Source organism: Notolepis coatsorum (genome assembly GCF_963971535.1).
Source record: "Notolepis coatsorum genome assembly, chromosome: 11".
Taxonomy (NCBI): Eukaryota; Metazoa; Chordata; class Actinopteri; order Aulopiformes; family Paralepididae; genus Notolepis; species Notolepis coatsorum.
Genome location: NC_140175.1, coordinates 110,902,278 through 110,921,599, shown reverse-complemented (window position 1 = coordinate 110,921,599; position 19,322 = coordinate 110,902,278). Strand labels below are relative to the sequence as shown.

Here is a 19,322-nt window from a genome sequence, read left to right as displayed (position 1 = left end):
AAAGAAGGATAGTAACTCCTCTCCTCTCCTCACAGTAAGAAGGATAGTAACTCCTCTCCTCTCCTCACAGAAAGAAGGATAGTAACTCCTCTCCTCTCCTCACAGTAAGAAGGATAGTAACTCCTCTCCTCTCCTCACAGTAAGAAGGATAGTAACTCCTCTCCTCTCCTCACAGTAAGAAGGATAGTAACTCCTCTCCTCTCCTCACAGTAAGAAGGATAGTAACTCCTCTCCTCTCCTCTCAGTAAGAAGGATAGTAACTCCTCTCCTCCTCACAGTAAGAAGGATAGTAACTCCTCTCCTCTCCTCACAGTAAGAAGGGTAGTAACTCCTCTCCTCTCCTCACAGTAAGAAGGATAGTAACTCCTCTCCTCTCCTCTCAGAAAGAAGGATAGTAACTCCTCTCCTCTCCTCACAGTAAGAAGGATAGTAACTCCTCTCCTCACAGTAAGAAGGATAGTAACTCCTCTCCTCACAGTAAGAAGGATAGTAACTCCTCTCCTCTCCTCACAGTAAGAAGGATAGTAACTCCTCTCCTCTCCTCACAGTAAGAAGGATAGTAACTCCTCTCCTCTCCTCACAGTAAGAAGGATAGTAACTCCTCTCCTCACAGTAAGAAGGATAGTAACTCCTCTCCTCACAGTAAGAAGGATAGTAACTCCTCTCCTCTCCTCACAGTAAGAAGGATAGTAACTCCTCTCCTCTCCTCACAGTAAGAAGGATAGTAACTCCTCTCCTCTCCTCACAGTAAGAAGGATAGTAACTCCTCTCCTCTCCTCACAGTAAGAAGGATAGTAACTCCTCTCCTCACAGTAAGAAGGATAGTAACTCCTCTCCTCACAGTAAGAAGGATAGTAACTCCTCTCCTCTCCTCACAGTAAGAAGGATAGTAACTCCTCTCCTCTCCTCACAGTAAGAAGGATAGTAACTCCTCTCCTCTCCTCTCCTCACAGTAAGAAGGATAGTAACTCCTCTCCTCTCCTCACAGTAAGAAGGATAGTAACTCCTCTCCTCTCCTCACAGTAAGAAGGATAGTAACTCCTCTCCTCTCCTCACAGTAAGAAGGATAGTAACTCCTCTCCTCACAGTAAGAAGGATAGTAACTCCTCTCCTCTCCTCACAGTAAGAAGGATAGTAACTCCTCTCCTCACAGTAAGAAGGATAGTAACTCCTCTCCTCACAGTAAGAAGGATAGTAACTCCTCTCCTCTCCTCACAGTAAGAAGGATAGTAACTCCTCTCCTCTCCTCTCCTCACAGTAAGAAGGATAGTAACTCCTCTCCTCTCCTCACAGTAAGAAGGATAGTAACTCCTCCTCACAGTAAGAAGGATAGTAACTCCTCTCCTCTCCTCACAGTAAGAAGGATAGTAACTCCTCTCCTCTCCTCACAGTAAGAAGGATAGTAACTCCTCTCCTCTCCTCACAGTAATAAGGATAGTAACTCCTCTCCTCTCCTCACAGTAAGAAGGATAGTAACTCCTCTCCTCTCCTCACAGTAAGAAGGATAGTAACTCCTCTCCTCTCCTCACAGTTATAAGGATAGTAACTCCTCTCCTCACAGTAAGAAGGATAGTAACTCCTCTCCTCACAGTAAGAAGGATAGTAACTCCTCTCCTCTCCTCACAGTAAGAAGGATAGTAACTCCTCTCCTCTCCTCACAGTAAGAAGGATAGTAACTCCTCTCCTCTCCTCACAGTAAGAAGGATAGTAACTCCTCTCCTCTCCTCACAGTAAGAAGGATAGTAACTCCTCTCATCTCCTCACAGTAAGAAGGATAGTAACTCCTCTCCTCTCCTCACAGTAAGAAGGATAGTAACTCCTCTCCTCTCCTCACAGTAAGAAGGATAGTAACTCCTCTCCTCTCCTCACAGTAAGAAGGATAGTAACTCCTCTCCTCACAGTAAGAAGGATAGTAACTCCTCTCCTCTCCTCACAGTAAGAAGGATAGTAACTCCTCTCCTCACAGTAAGAAGGATAGTAACTCCTCTCCTCTCCTCCTCACAGTAAGAAGGATAGTAACTCCTCTCCTCTCCTTCTCACAGTAAGAAGGATAGTAACTCCTCTCCTCACAGTAAGAAGGATAGTAACTCCTCTCCTCTCCTCACAGTAAGAAGGATAGTAACTCCTCTCCTCTCCTCACAGTAAGAAGGATAGTAACTCCTCTCCTCTCCTCCTCACAGTAAGAAGGATAGTAACTCCTCTCCTCTCCTCCTCACAGTAAGAAGGATAGTAACTCTTCTCCTCTCCTCCTCACAGTAAGAAGGATAGTAACTCCTCTCCTCTCCTCCTCACAGTAAGAAGGATAGTAACTCCTCTCCTCTCCTCACAGTAAGAAGGATAGTAACTCCTCTCCTCACAGTAAGAAGGATAGTAACTCCTCACAGTAAGAAGGATAGTAACTCCTCTCCTCTCCTCACAGTAAGAAGGATAGTAACTCCTCTCCTCACAGTAAGAAGGATAGTAACTCCTCCTCACAGTAAGAAGGATAGTAACTCCTCTCCTCTCCTCACAGTAAGAAGGATAGTAACTCCTCTCCTCTCCTCACAGTAAGAAGGATAGTAACTCCTCTCCTCACAGTAAGAAGGATAGTAACTCCTCTCCTCTCAGTAAGAAGGATAGTAACTCCTCTCCTCTCCTCACAGTAAGAAGGATAGTAACTCCTCTCCTCACAGTAAGAAGGATAGTAACTCCTCTCCTCTCCTCACAGTAAGAAGGATATTAACTCCTCTCCTCACAGTAAGAAGGATAGTAACTCCTCTCCTCTCCTCACAGTAAGAAGGATAGTAACTCCTCTCCTCTCCTCACAGTAAGAAGGATAGTAACTCCTCTCCTCACAGTAAGAAGGATAGTAACTCCTCTCCTCCTCACAGTAAGAAGGATAGTAACTCCTCTCCTCACAGTAAGAAGGATAGTAACTCCTCTCCTCTCCTCTCCTCACAGTAAGAAGGATAGTAACTCCTCTCCTCTCCTCACAGTAAGAAGGATAGTAACTCCTCTCCTCTCCTCACAGTAAGAAGGATAGTAACTCCTCTCCTCACAGTAAGAAGGATAGTAACTCCTCTCCTCACAGTAAGAAGGATAGTAACTCCTCTCCTCTCCTCACAGTAAGAAGGATAGTAACTCCTCTCCTCTCCTCACAGTAAGAATGATAGTAACTCCTCTCCTCACAGTAAGAAGGATAGTAACTCCTCTCCTCTCATCACAGTAAGAAGGATAGTAACTCCTCCTCACAGTAAGAAGGATAGTAACTCCTCCTCACAGTAAGAAGGATAGTAACTCCTCTCCTCACAGTAAGAAGGATAGTAACTCCTCTCCTCTCCTCACAGTAAGAAGGATAGTAACTCCTCTCCTCTCCTCACAGTAAGAAGGATAGTAACTCCTCTCCTCTCCTCTCAGTAAGAAGGATAGTAACTCCTCTCCTCTCCTCACAGTAAGAAGGATAGTAACTCCTCTCCTCACAGTAAGAAGGATAGTAACTCCTCTCCTCTCCTCACAGTAAGAAGGATAGTAACTCCTCTCCTCTCCTCACAGTAAGAAGGATAGTAACTCCTCTCCTCTCCTCTCAGAAAGAAGGATAGTAACTCCTCTCCTCTCCTCACAGTAAGAAGGATAGTAACTCCTCTCCTCTCCTCACAGTAAGAAGGATAGTAACTCCTCTCCTCTCCTCACAGTAATGCCCCGAACTCACTGCTCACGAACGAATTTCACGTGCGGCTCCCTCGTGAGATCGCGCGCCTGGTCAGGCACACTGGACCTACGACTTGAGCGTGCGGAAGCGCACCGAGGAAGGCATATTTACATTGGGACAGCTGTAAATGCCTAGTCTATATGCGAAGTCAGTCATTTTAGAATGATGATCAGTGTGACTGTACTCCTGAAAGAGCAGCGTGTAGCCCCAGCAGCAGCAAGAGCTTATTATTATTATTATTATTATTATTATTATTATTATTATTATTATTATTATTATGCAACATTGTAATAGTTATAGGTATAAACAAACATACAGACAAACATTCAAGGCGTTTATTTGCAGATACAGACACAGCTGGTTGAACAACATCTATATCTGTGGTAATAATGCAGATATTCAATTGTATTTCTGTGACAATGCGCGTGGCGCGCCGCCTCAAATAGGATCGAGGCGAAAAAATTGCTTGCCGCTCGCCAGCCACTCGGGAGGCGCGCTCCCGCTCGCGGCCAGTGTGCCTACTATCGTCCGTTAACATGGGAGCGGAAGTGAAGAGGCAGCCGCCTGTCCGTCCGTCCGTGTTCGTTCGTGAGCAGTGAGTTCGGGCCGTGAGAAGGATAGTAACTCCTCTCCTCTCCTCACAGTAAGAAGGATAGTAACTCCTCTCCTCTCCTCACAGTAAGAAGGATAGTAACTCCTCTCCTCTCCTCTCAGTAAGAAGGATAGTAACTCCTCTCCTCCTCACAGTAAGAAGGATAGTAACTCCTCTCCTCTCCTCACAGTAAGAAGGATAGTAACTCCTCTCCTCTCAGTAAGAAGGATAGTAACTCCTCTCCTCTCCTCACAGTAAGAAGGATAGTAACTCCTCTCCTCACAGTAAGAAGGATAGTAACTCCTCTCCTCTCCTCACAGTAAGAAGGATAGTAACTCCTCTCCTCTCCTCACAGTAAGAAGGATAGTAACTCCTCTCCTCTCAGAAAGAAGGATAGTAACTCCTCTCCTCTCCTCACAGTAAGAAGGATAGTAACTCCTCTCCTCACAGTAAGAAGGATAGTAACTCCTCTCCCCTCCTCACAGTAAGAAGGATAGTAACTCCTCCTCACAGTAAGAAGGATAGTAACTCCTCTCCTCACAGTAAGAAGGATAGTAACTCCTCTCCTCACAGTAAGAAGGATAGTAACTCCTCTCCTCTCCTCACAGTAAGAAGGATAGTAACTCCTCTCCTCACAGTAAGAAGGATAGTAACTCCTCTCCTCTCCTCTCAGTAAGAAGGATAGTAACTCCTCTCCTCTCCTCACAGTAAGAAGGATAGTAACTCCTCTCCTCACAGTAAGAAGGATAGTAACTCCTCTCCTCTCCTCACAGTAAGAAGGATAGTAACTCCTCTCCTCTCCTCACAGTAAGAAGGATAGTAACTCCTCTCCTCTCCTCTCAGAAAGAAGGATAGTAACTCCTCTCCTCTCCTCACAGTAAGAAGGATAGTAACTCCTCTCCTCTCCTCACAGTAAGAAGGATAGTAACTCCTCTCCTCTCCTCACAGTAATGCCCCGAACTCACTGCTCACGAACGAATTTCACGTGCGGCTCCCTCGTGAGATCGCGCGCCTGGTCAGGCACACTGGACCTACGACTTGAGCGTGCGGAAGCGCACCGAGGAAGGCATATTTACATTGGGACAGCTGTAAATGCCTAGTCTATATGCGAAGTCAGTCATTTTAGAATGATGATCAGTGTGACTGTACTCCTGAAAGAGCAGCGTGTAGCCCCAGCAGCAGCAAGAGCTTATTATTATTATTATTATTATTATTATTATTATTATTATTATTATTATTATTATGCAACATTGTAATAGTTATAGGTATAAACAAACATACAGACAAACATTCAAGGCGTTTATTTGCAGATACAGACACAGCTGGTTGAACAACATCTATATCTGTGGTAATAATGCAGATATTCAATTGTATTTCTGTGACAATGCGCGTGGCGCGCCGCCTCAAATAGGATCGAGGCGAAAAAATTGCTTGCCGCTCGCCAGCCACTCGGGAGGCGCGCTCCCGCTCGCGGCCAGTGTGCCTACTATCGTCCGTTAACATGGGAGCGGAAGTGAAGAGGCAGCCGCCTGTCCGTCCGTCCGTGTTCGTTCGTGAGCAGTGAGTTCGGGCCGTGAGAAGGATAGTAACTCCTCTCCTCTCCTCACAGTAAGAAGGATAGTAACTCCTCTCCTCTCCTCACAGTAAGAAGGATAGTAACTCCTCTCCTCTCCTCTCAGTAAGAAGGATAGTAACTCCTCTCCTCCTCACAGTAAGAAGGATAGTAACTCCTCTCCTCTCCTCACAGTAAGAAGGATAGTAACTCCTCTCCTCTCAGTAAGAAGGATAGTAACTCCTCTCCTCTCCTCACAGTAAGAAGGATAGTAACTCCTCTCCTCACAGTAAGAAGGATAGTAACTCCTCTCCTCTCCTCACAGTAAGAAGGATAGTAACTCCTCTCCTCTCCTCACAGTAAGAAGGATAGTAACTCCTCTCCTCTCAGAAAGAAGGATAGTAACTCCTCTCCTCTCCTCACAGTAAGAAGGATAGTAACTCCTCTCCTCACAGTAAGAAGGATAGTAACTCCTCTCCTCTCCTCACAGTAAGAAGGATAGTAACTCCTCTCCTCTCCTCACAGTAAGAAGGATAGTAACTCCTCTCCTCTCCTCACAGTAAGAAGGATAGTAACTCCTCTCCTCTCCTCTCCTCACAGTAAGAAGGATAGTAACTCCTCTCCTCTCCTCACAGTAAGAAGGATAGTAACTCCTCTCCTCTCCTCACAGTAAGAAGGATATTAACTCCTCTCCTCTCCTCACAGTAAGAAGGATAGTAACTCCTCTCCTCTCCTCACAGTAAGAAGGATAGTAACTCCTCTCCTCTCCTCACAGTAAGAAGGATAGTAACTCCTCTCCTCACAGTAAGAAGGATAGTAACTCCTCTCCTCACAGTAAGAAGGATAGTAACTCCTCTCCTCTCCTCACAGTAAGAAGGATAGTAACTCCTCTCCTCACAGTAAGAAGGATAGTAACTCCTCTCCTCTCCTCTCCTCACAGTAAGAAGGATAGTAACTCCTCTCCTCTCCTCACAGTAAGAAGGATAGTAACTCCTCTCCTCTCCTCACAGTAAGAAGGATAGTAACTCCTCTCCTCTCCTCACAGTAAGAAGGATAGTAACTCCTCTCCTCACAGTAAGAAGGATAGTAACTCCTCTCCTCTCCTCACAGTAAGAAGGATAGTAACTCCTCTCCTCACAGTAAGAAGGATAGTAACTCCTCTCCTCACAGTAAGAAGGATAGTAACTCCTCTCCTCTCCTCACAGTAAGAAGGATAGTAACTCCTCTCCTCTCCTCTCCTCACAGTAAGAAGGATAGTAACTCCTCTCCTCTCCTCACAGTAAGAAGGATAGTAACTCCTCCTCACAGTAAGAAGGATAGTAACTCCTCTCCTCTCCTCACAGTAAGAAGGATAGTAACTCCTCTCCTCTCCTCACAGTAAGAAGGATAGTAACTCCTCTCCTCTCCTCACAGTAAGAAGGATAGTAACTCCTCTCCTCTCCTCACAGTAAGAAGGATAGTAACTCCTCTCCTCTCCTCACAGTAAGAAGGATAGTAACTCCTCTCCTCACAGTAAGAAGGATAGTAACTCCTCTCCTCACAGTAAGAAGGATAGTAACTCCTCTCCTCACAGTAAGAAGGATAGTAACTCCTCTCCTCACAGTAAGAAGGATAGTAACTCCTCTCCTCTCCTCACAGTAAGAAGGATAGTAACTCCTCTCCTCTCCTCACAGTAAGAAGGATAGTAACTCCTCTCCTCTCCTCACAGTAAGAAGGATAGTAACTCCTCTCATCTCCTCACAGTAAGAAGGATAGTAACTCCTCTCCTCACAGTAAGAAGGATAGTAACTCCTCTCCTCTCCTCACAGTAAGAAGGATAGTAACTCCTCTCCTCTCCTCACAGTAAGAAGGATAGTAACTCCTCTCCTCACAGTAAGAAGGATAGTAACTCCTCTCCTCTCCTCACAGTAAGGATAGTAACTCCTCTCCTCACAGTAAGAAGGATAGTAACTCCTCTCCTCTCCTCCTCACAGTAAGAAGGATAGTAACTCCTCTCCTCTCCTTCTCACAGTAAGAAGGATAGTAACTCCTCTCCTCACAGTAAGAAGGATAGTAACTCCTCTCCTCTCCTCACAGTAAGAAGGATAGTAACTCCTCTCCTCTCCTCACAGTAAGAAGGATAGTAACTCCTCTCCTCTCCTCCTCACAGTAAGAAGGATAGTAACTCTTCTCCTCTCCTCCTCACAGTAAGAAGGATAGTAACTCCTCTCCTCTCCTCCTCACAGTAAGAAGGATAGTAACTCCTCTCCTCTCCTCACAGTAAGAAGGATAGTAACTCCTCTCCTCTCCTCACAGTAAGAAGGATAGTAACTCCTCTCCTCTCCTCACAGTAAGAAGGATAGTAACTCCTCTCCTCTCCTCACAGTAAGAAGGATAGTAACTCCTCTCCTCTCCTCACAGTAAGAAGGATAGTAACTCCTCTCCTCTCCTCACAGTAAGAAGGATAGTAACTCCTCTCCTCTCCTCACAGTAAGAAGGATAGTAACTCCTCTCCTCTCCTCACAGTAAGAAGGATAGTAACTCCTCTCCTCTCCTCACAGTAAGAAGGATAGTAACTCCTCTCCTCACAGTAAGAAGGATAGTAACTCCTCTCCTCTCCTCACAGTAAGAAGGATAGTAACTCCTCTCCTCACAGTAAGAAGGATAGTAACTCCTCTCCTCTCCTCACAGTAAGAAGGATAGTAACTCCTCTCCTCTCCTCACAGTAAGAAGGATAGTAACTCATCTCCTCTCATCCTCACAGTAAGAAGGATAGTAACTCCTCTCCTCTCCTCACAGTAAGAAGGATAGTAACTCCTCTCCTCTCCTCACAGTAAGAAGGATAGTAACTCCTCTCCTCTCCTCACAGTAAGAAGGATAGTAACTCCTCTCCTCTCCTCACAGTAAGAAGGATAGTAACTCCTCTCCTCTCCTCACAGTAAGAAGGATAGTAACTCCTCTCCTCTCCTCACAGTAAGAAGGATAGTAACTCCTCTCCTCTCCTCCTCACAGTAAGAAGGATAGTAACTCCTCTCCTCTCCTCCTCACAGTAAGAAGGATAGTAACTCCTCTCCTCCTCCTCACAGTAAGAAGGATAGTAACTCCTCTCCTCTCCTCCTCACAGTAAGAAGGATAGTAACTCCTCTCCTCTCAGTAAGAAGGATAGTAACTCCTCTCCTCTCCTCCTCACAGTAAGAAGGATAGTAACTCCTCTCCTCTCCTCTCAGTAAGAAGGATAGTAACTCCTCTCCTCTCCTCACAGTAAGAAGGATAGTAACTCCTCTCCTCTCCTCACAGTAAGAAGGATAGTAACTCCTCTCCTCTCCTCCTCACAGTAAGAAGGATAGTAACTCCTCTCCTCTCCTCACAGTAAGAAGGATAGTAACTCCTCTCCTCTCCTCACAGTAAGAAGGATAGTAACTCCTCTCCTCTCCTCACAGTAAGAAGGATAGTAACTCCTCTCCTCACAGTAAGAAGGATAGTAACTCCTCTCCTCTCCTCACAGTAAGAAGGATAGTAACTCCTCTCCTCACAGTAAGAAGGATAGTAACTCCTCTCCTCTCCTCACAGTAAGAAGGATAGTAACTCCTCTCCTCTCCTCACAGTAAGAAGGATAGTAACTCCTCTCCTCTCCTCCTCACAGTAAGAAGGATAGTAACTCCTCTCCTCACAGTAAGAAGGATAGTAACTCCTCTCCTCTCCTCACAGTAAGAAGGATAGTAACTCCTCTCCTCTCCTCACAGTAAGAAGGATAGTAACTCCTCTCCTCTCCTCACAGTAAGAAGGATAGTAACTCCTCTCCTCTCCTCACAGTAAGAAGGATAGTAACTCCTCTCCTCTCCTCCTCACAGTAAGAAGGATAGTAACTCCTCCTCTCCTCCTCACAGTAAGAAGGATAGTAACTCCTCTCCTCTCCTCCTCACAGTAAGAAGGATAGTAACTCCTCTCCTCCTCACAGTAAGAAGGATAGTAACTCCTCTCCTCTCAGTAAAAAGGATAGTAACTCCTCTCCTCTCCTCCTCACAGTAAGAAGGATAGTAACTCCTCTCCTCTCCTCTCAGTAAGAAGGATAGTAACTCCTCTCCTCTCCTCACAGTAAGAAGGATAGTAACTCCTCTCCTCTCCTCACAGTAAGAAGGATAGTAACTCCTCTCCTCTCCTCACAGTAAGAAGGATAGTAACTCCTCTCCTCACAGTAAGAAGGATAGTAACTCCTCTCCTCTCTCCTCACAGTAAGAAGGATAGTAACTCCTCTCCTCCTCACAGTAAGAAGGATAGTAACTCCTCTCCTCTCCTCACAGTAAGAAGGATAGTAACTCCTCTCCTCTCCTCCTCTCAGTAAGAAGGATAGTAACTCCTCTCCTCTCCTCACAGTAAGAAGGATAGTAACTCCTCTCCTCTCCTCACAGTAAGAAGGATAGTAACTCCTCACAGTAAGAAGGATAGTAACTCCTCTCCTCTCCTCCTCACAGTAAGAAGGATAGTAACTCCTCTCCTCTCCTCCTCTCAGTAAGAAGGATAGTAACTCCTCTCCTCCTCACAGTAAGAAGGATAGTAACTCCTCTCCTCTCCTCCTCACAGTAAGAAGGATAGTAACTCCTCTCCTCTCCTCCTCACAGTAAGAAGGATAGTAACTCCTCTCCTCTCCTCCTCACAGTAAGAAGGATAGTAACTCCTCTCCTCTCCTCCTCACAGTAAGAAGGATAGTAACTCCTCTCCTCTCCTCTCCTCCTCACAGTAAGAAGGATAGTAACTCCTCTCCTCTCCTCCTCACAGTAAGAAGGATAGTAACTCCTCTCCTCTCCTCCTCACAGTAAGAAGGATAGTAACTCCTCTCCTCTCCTCACAGTAAGAAGGATAGTAACTCCTCTCCTCTCCTCCTCACAGTAAGAAGGATAGTAACTCCTCTCCTCTCCTCACAGTAAGAAGGATAGTGCGCTTCGTCACTCGGAGCTCCTGGAGGTGGTCTCGCCTGTGTTGCTGGATCATCTCCGTGACAACGCTGCTACCATGGTGATGAACAAGGCCAGCTGTGTGGCCGTCAGCGACATCTTAGCCTCCGCCTGTGGTGACCTGCTCCCCGCCATGACGGCGGTGGCCCAGCTGGCCAATCAGGACCTAGAACCTGGAGGCACTGACGGACAGGTGTGTGTGTGTGACTGTTTACAGTGTGGGAATTTGAGGTTATTTCTATTTACAGATTATTACAGTACGTGCAGCGATAATTATTATCATTATCTCACTATTATATTTTGTATATTGTGCACATAAATGCATGCACACAATGTATCTGATTACAACAGGATTTTGTTATACTGTAGTACTTCCAATTATAAAATGTTCTGTGACAAGTTATTTGAATGGAAATAAACTTCCACAACATGAAAAATGGTTTCACCAAATTAATTCACTGTAAAAAAAAAAAACATCTCATTTGAGCACCATGGAGTTGACATTATTCCTGTAATCAGACTACCCCATAAAAATAATTTCATCCGTTTCAAAATCACATCAAAAACCTCACCCTATTAATAGAAATGCTGCTCCATATCCTACCATGTTTCTGTTTAGGGCAAGTCAACTTCCTCCTCACTATACTTCCGCCTTAAGGGTGATGGCACACACTTTGTGTATGTGCAATAATCTGTGTGTGTGTTCGTGTCTTCCTAGCTCCACATGGCAGAGCACCCAGCAGGCCACCTGGTGCTGAAGTGGTTAATAGAACAGGACAAGAAACTGAAGGAGGCTGGAAGAGAAGGTAGAGACACACTAATACATTCCATCAGAGCTAGAAACTGAAGGAGGCTGGAAGAGAAGGTAGAGACGCACTAATACTATATTACAACGAGGGGTATCACGACTATCTATTACAACGAGGGGTATCACGACTATCTATTACAACGAGGGGTATCACGACTATCTATTACAACGAGGGGTATCACGACTATCTATTACAACGAGGGGTATCACGACTATCTATTACAACGAGGGGTATCACGACTATCTATTACAACGAGGGGTATCACGACTATCTATTACAACGAGGGGTATCACGACTATATTACAACGAGGGGTATCACGACTATCTATTACAACGAGGGGTATCACGATTTCCATAGAGTTGAGAATCGGATCGATTGAGAGCTTTTCGATTTAGACCTTCAAAATCACAGCAGGCTCGTGATTCACTCGGCGTAGTGGCTAGTTAATGAGTTCACCAGGAGCCTGCGTTACCTTTTAAAGAACACTCAGCCTAGCTGCTAGTTAATGAGTTCACCAGGAGCCTGCGTTACCTTTTAAAGAACACTCAGCCTAGCTGCTAGTTAATGAGTTCACCAGGAGAATCGTGACAGCCCTAATTAGAACATATTCTATTACACACTGTTACGTATAATACCCCATACAATATAATATTACATGCATACATAATGATATAAGGACAGAGTCCGTAACACACACTAATACATTCTATCACACACTCAACACATTATATTACACATTACAACCTAGATGTAACCTAGATTTCAGATAACTGAACATATGTTGTCTGGTCATTCTAATAATATATTATTAATTTGATTGTCTTTTCTTTCACCATCCCTACTTTCCCCTCTCTCTCTCCCTCCCCCCTCCTCTCTCTTCCTCCTTTCTCTCTCTCTCTCCCCCCTCCTCTCTCTCTCCCTCTCCTCTCTCTCTCTCCCCCCTCCTCTCTCTCTCCTCTCTCCTCTCTCCCTCCCTCTCCCCCCTCCTCTCTCCTCTCTCCCCCTCCTCTCTCCTTCTCCTCTCTCCCCCCCTCTCTCTCCTCTCCCCCCTCCTTTCTTTCTCTCCCTCCCTCTCCCCCCTCCTCTCTCTCTCCCCCCTCCTCTCTCTCCCCCCTCCCCCTTCCTCTCTCTCCCCTCTCCTCTCTCCCCCCCTCTCTCTCTCCTCTCCCCCCTCCTTTCTTTCTCTCCCTCCCTCTCCCCCCTCCTCTCTCTCTCTCCCCCCTCCTCTCTCTCTCTCCCCCCTCCTCTCTCTCCCCCCCTCCCCCTTCCTCTCTCTCCCCTCTCCTCTCTCCCCCCTCCTCTCTCCTCTCTCCCTCCCTCTCCTCTCCCTCTCTCAGAGAGGTTTAGTCGTGTGTTGGTAGATACAGTAGGACTTGAGAAACTAAACACCTGGGTCAGCGTCAACAGAGGAGCTATGGTGCTCTGCTGGTAGGTACACACGCATACACACATACACACACACATACATACATACATACATACATACATACATACATACATACATACATACATACATATATTCACACACGTTAACTCACTCGCGCACACACACTTACATACACACACACACATACATACATACATACATACATACATACATACATACATATATTCACACACGTTAACTCACTCGCGCACACACACTTACATACACACACACACATACATACATATATACACACACATTCACACACGTTCTCTCGCACACACACGCACACACACACACATACACACATATACATACACACACATTCTCACACACACACACACAACAATGTAAGTTCCATCAATAAGCGACTTCAGGCTTTATGGGAAATGTGGTCTTTCTTTCCGCAATGGTCTCATTTGTTTACTGTAATTACACCAAGGTATTGTGTGTGTGTGTGTAGCTTGCTGAGCAGTGCAGACGAAGGCGTGGCCACCGAGGTGAAGGAGGCGTTGACGGCCAGACAGTCTGACCTCCAGAACATCAAGAACAGTAAAGGAGTGGAGATCCTGCTGGAGAAACTCAACGCATAGAAACACACACAGCCATGACTGCCCCCTAGGGGTGGACGGTATAAACGCTATACGGTATAAACGGTATGAATTTGCGCTACAGTATGGATTTTCACTATCTTGTGACCGGTAGACTAGAGCAGCTAGTCACAGCAGTAGCAATGACGTTAGCGTTACTTGACGATTCACTCGACGTTTGCAGTGGTCGTTGCATACTAGTGTTTAATTGTACTGAGTTTTTCTCCACTTGCTAACTATCAGTAGTGATATACATTTTAGACCATACCGTCCAGCCCTACTCCCCCCTCTTATCTTTTGACAAATTTGCCCCATCACATTGTTTCAAGGGGCTGTGCTAATGTATCATGACCCATACACAGCCCTGACACACACATGAGCACATACATACATAAAATGGTGCATTTATATAACGTATTTTATATAAAGCGATTTACAATTTGTTTCTCACATTCTTACACAGTCACTCACATTCACACACCGACGGCGGAGGCGACCTGTGGTCTCTTGTGATTTGAGAGATTATTTCTTTAAATTGACTGTTAAAAAGTTACTAATAGAATATTAAGGATTTCTCTCCTGAAATGTTGTTTATCTGTAATATGCTATTGTGTGATGGATTAATCTTGTGTTTTGTCAGTGGCAGTCAGATTATATATCTAGAGAAACGAAAATTCTTTGTTTTACTGCCAGATTATTGTTTTTGTAAGATTCTGCAACTTTTGATTTTATTCCCAACCTTTCTCTAAATCAGGAGCAAAGATTAAACTGGTTGTATTTACAAAATAAAGCTTGTTATTGTTGTTGGTACACAGTTTGTATAGCTGCATGTATCGAGAGAACCTGAACTCCTTTACTAAAATACTCTACGGTAGCAAACCTACCGAAGTCAGCCCATGTCACCCCACTTCTCAGGGACCTGCACTGGCTCCCCATTTCTGCACGAATCTGCTTCAAGGCCCTCGTCCTGGCATACCGTGCGGCAAAGGAAACGCTCCCGCCTACCTCCGGTCAATGGTCTCTAACTACACACCCTCAAGACCCCTACGCTCTACATCTTCTAACTACACACCCTCAAGCAGGGTTCGAAATTAACCGGAAAAATCATTTACTCTGTCGCCAAAAACGCCTTACCACGTCATTCCCCGCCATGCTCATTCTGACAAAGACGCCGTACCACGTCTTTGATATCAATATTTCAAAAATCTGTGATCGCAATCATATTTCTCCCCCGGAGACTTGAGATCTACTGTTGATCCCCTCTCAACTCTCTAACGGTTCAAGAGCGCCATCTGGTGGCCGTTCTGCGGATCGCTCAAACCGGAAACAGGAAACGGAAGCTGGTGCTCATTCCAATTCGGTCCGATCACTCGCTAATAGTCCCAGGACTCGAGCTAGACACAATGGATAGCAATCCGTTACCAATAACTCGATAAACAACATGATTTGGACGTATATACTATTATACAACCTGGAGATGGATCGCATATTTCTACATCCCATAATAGGAATATTTCTGCTCCACGCTCATCGCCCAACGCTACGAGGAAGCTACGGTAAGTTTCAGCGTTATTTTTTAACGTGTTCGATACAAACTGCTCTAATGATCATATCACCCACACTAGATGAATCATCTAACGTTGGCCACGGAATTATAAACGACCCCCCCCCCCCCCCCCCATCCGGTCAACATCGGATGATAAGTAGTAACTTCTAGACGCACGTCCATTTGAAATTTTTTATCTCACGCAGATTGCTATCAAACTGTATTTGATCATCAATATAATGCATTTAGGGCTATAAATCACGTTCTGGAGAAAGCTGCAGAAAACGATAAAAACATACTTAGACTTTAGACCGTATTTTAGTATGAATATGTGAATGAAAAAGTATAACGTTGCTACACCCTGAACAATAGATACTTGACGTTGAATGGGCCATAGTAATGTCAATTTAGCAATACAATTTAAAAAGTTATAGCCCTGCAAAGAAGGGGAACTTCTCCATAGACAAATGGAGCTGGTGTGGGATGGTTTATTGTGAATATAAGCCTGGCGACCAAAGTGTTATTAGTTCAGAAACTAAAAGTCCCACATTCCACAAGGCGCATAAACGTCCAATCACAGTAGAGCTTCCTGCGGTGACGCGGCTGGTTTCATGCGAGAGAAAGGAAATGAAAACACAAACACTACGCGCTGGAAAATAAAGTCACGGTACCATAGGCAAGTTATACATTCAGAATCAGACGACCAGGGCTAACTTTTTGGCTCACTGGCTAGTGGTTTTCCAAAGTCACTAGCCACTCAGCATTTTCACCAGCCAAAAATCCCCGCACTCGCGCCCCCACCCAAAAAGTTATAAATATAGGTCATTGGACAATGTAACTGCAAGCATTTGTTTGGACATATGATTTTATTTGAACAGAAACATCTAAAATAACATCTAATCCAAAATGTCAGTAGTGTGTTGTGTGCTAAAATAATATCAAATCAAATTTATTTGTAAGGCCTGACAACACGTTAATGTCCCCATGGGCCGGACACGTCTTCTTTAAACAAGTCAAGAAGAAACATAACAATAAGTCAAGAACAAAACGGAACACCATAAGGTCCAACAAATTTAAAATAAATGCAAATAAATAATAGAATGCAAACACTCCCAGACATACCCCACGCGAAGGTAAGGAAAAACTCACAAAAACCTAGCAATAGGAAAAAATGCACCACAGGCAGTGTGGAGCAGAGAAACCTTAGAAGGGCCATTCAAGGGGGGATCTCCCTTAGATGTCGGTGATGGTAGTGTTGCAGACGGACAGTTGGTAAGCATGCACTCATGTGTGTAGTGAAACACAGATGAGTGCATGCAATAGCAACTGAACACTGAAAAATTTAAGATAGAGCTGATAGCGATAGCAACTGAACATTTTGAAAGATTAGAGATAGAGCTGATAACGGATCTATTTGAGGCACGGGGGCGCGAAGAGGGTCGCAACCTCCCCGTCATCATCGCGGGACGTCCAGCACACCGGTCATCACTACGAGACAGCCGGAGACGGGGAGACAGGAGGACACGCAGAGAGGGTCGCATCCTTCCGGTCTTCATCACGGGACAGCAACTCATAGGGAGACGGGACAAGCGTTAGACAGCTCGCGTGATTGTAATGGGCGGACATAGCAATAGATACAAGTGGTAAGCATATATGTGAATAGAATAGATATATGAAGTAAGCATGTTATGTGAATAGAATAGAAGTACTTACCCAGCAATGAAACCATGTTGACAGACCACGGACAGAAGACGGTAAGAAGCTGATCCATGGCCTCGGTGGTGCATGTAGAGCAGTCACTGCAATCTTGGCCAAGACCCCGAGACATCCACCACCTTGGTCAGCACTACGAGACAAGCACTCAGAGGGGGGAGGGGGGGGTTGGGACAGGGGTTAGAGAGTTCCCATGTTTGTAGTGGGCGGAGATGGAGCAACAGATACATGCAGTGAGCACATGCACATGCACAACCACAGTATACAAGAAAATTGTGAAATAGAGCAATAGATAGAACCACTGCAAGCGCATGGACACAGGGTGAGATACGAGACAACAGCCCAGGGCCGCACGCCCCGTGGGGGCAGGAGGAGCCACAAGGTTCAGCACTGCAGGCCAGACAGAAGGCGACACGAAGCCGTTCCATGGGACCGGTCGAGACAGAGGCCAAAAGGTTGAAAATGGACATCCTAACTAAACTAGACAAGATTAATCTAAAGGTCAGTCCCCGACCAGGTGAGATCAGGGTAGGTTGAAGGAGAGAGAAAAGATGGGTCTTAAGCAGAGATTTAAAAGCTTCGACAGAGCAGGCGCCCCTGACGACGGCAGGTCATTTGTTCCACAGGTAGGGAGCGCGGTAGACAAAGGCTCTGTGGCCGGCGGATTTCTTTTTAACCCTAGGAATCAACACTTGATGAACATTGTTACTCAGCTGACAGAGTTGTGCCCTTCCTGATGACTTGTCGTACAGAACTTGTAAGTCGCTTTGGATAAAAGCGGCAGCTAAATGTAAATGTAGCTACTGTATGTCCCTAACTGCCCTGGGCTCCGACCATCACCAGGATTCTGAATCTACCTGTCCGAGGTGACGGGATTCACCAGAGTACAGCCTGCCCTGAGCTTTATCTGTCACCTAAACAGCATTTTGAATTGAAGTTGTATTTTGCCTGTACAGTAGAACGTCCCTCATATGGATCCCTTGAGGTTGTTCAAACCAGTAAAACATTAGGCCTGAAACTCAAATACAAAAAAATCACTTGCATAAACAGTAATAAGTACATTTGATTTCCACATTACCCAGTGTTTCATCAGTTATTGTTCAGTTGAGATGTCTGAGGTTGTGCTGTAGTTATTACTGTACATGTAGCTTTTAATCCCCAAATTATTTGATATTTGAAAATGTCAAAGAAACCAGTTGTAGTTGCTAAAAAAAGATATTGCCGTCTATCAAAGTCAACTTTATTGACATTTCCCATAATGTGCAAGACATGCAGAAAATTTTAATTACGTTCCCCCTTCCCACGATGTATATAAAAAGATAGACAATATAAACAAAGTAACATATAGGACACTAAAACAAAGTAATAATATACAGGACTATATACACTATAAACAGTAGCTACACATTTTATGAATAAGTGAAATAAATATAGAGGTAAAAGAACTTAGTGAAAGTCTTCTAGCAGCAGTGGTACATAGTAAAATAAATAATGGCAGTAAAGATTCAAGAGTCATGTGCACAGGGGCGGGGCTAGGGGGTGGCTACTTGGGCTCAAGCCCCGAATGTTTTCTGAAAAGCCCCGAATCTATTTAAAAAAAAAAAAACGATTTTTTTTTTTTTTTTGACAATTCATCATTGTTACCGTACATGAAAATATGTTTGCACCAGATTTAGCAGAAGCTAATTTCCATCTGTGGTCTATCCAGCTGCTAACTGTATTTGAGTGAGTTAAGTCTTGGTGTCATGGTAGACTCAGACCTAAGCTTTAAATCACAATCAACAAGTTGACAAAAACATAATTCTTCCACCTTAGAAACATAGCTAAAGTACGGCCATTTATAAATCAAAAGGACGCTGAAAACCAGATCCATGCTGTAACTGAGGGGTACAATTCCCTGACTGTATTGATAAGTATGGTATCATTAAACCACTACCGCTTTATGTACTTTAACTACTGGCCATACAGTACACGATATCTAAATATGATGAACACTTTCCCACAATGAAATCGGGTCCACACAAAGGTAATAATCAAATATTTAATATATAGCAAAAGGTACATATAATAGTTACTATTACATTTATGATTTGAATGCACTTGTAAGGCAAATGAGTACTCGTAGGCAAATCAACACTGAATGTCCAATCTCTGGTTACGCAGGAAGCAAGTATACAACCTGGCTCTTAGGGAATTAGATCTATGGTACTCTTAATGATATAGCAGGATAATTCTGGAAGGGGTCCTCCCGGTTGTAGGCCGGTAGGGGGAGTAGGAGAGCCGTCGGCAGTAGCCCGTCTGGTCAACGATTTCTAGAGAGAATTCAGGTACAGAAGACAGTGCAGTAGAATCTTGATCCACAGATGAATACACCTTGGCTCTCTTGTAGGCTGTAGCTGTAGCTGTAGGTCCACAATGAAGAAGAAGCGAGGCGACCTCAGTCTGGTCTGAGCGCCGTCTCACCTTGACTCCTC

At 44.7% G+C, this 19,322-nt stretch overlaps 1 protein-coding gene across 2 annotated transcripts in view; it reads left to right on the top strand.

The window, feature by feature from the left end:
- Nucleotides 1-14,399, top strand: part of pum3 (pumilio RNA-binding family member 3) — a 72,244-nt gene extending 57,845 nt beyond the window's left edge. For both annotated transcript variants that reach the window (XM_084324679.1, XM_084324680.1), the window contains exons 15-18: nucleotides 10,734-10,956; nucleotides 11,482-11,569; nucleotides 12,911-13,001; nucleotides 13,463-14,399. In XM_084324679.1, the coding sequence (XP_084180805.1) occupies nucleotides 10,734-10,956; nucleotides 11,482-11,569; nucleotides 12,911-13,001; nucleotides 13,463-13,592 (532 nt within the window). In that variant the 3' untranslated portion in view covers nucleotides 13,593-14,399. The remainder of the gene's footprint in view (nucleotides 1-10,733; nucleotides 10,957-11,481; nucleotides 11,570-12,910; nucleotides 13,002-13,462) is intronic.
- The last annotated feature ends 4,923 nt before the right edge of the window (nucleotides 14,400-19,322 follow it).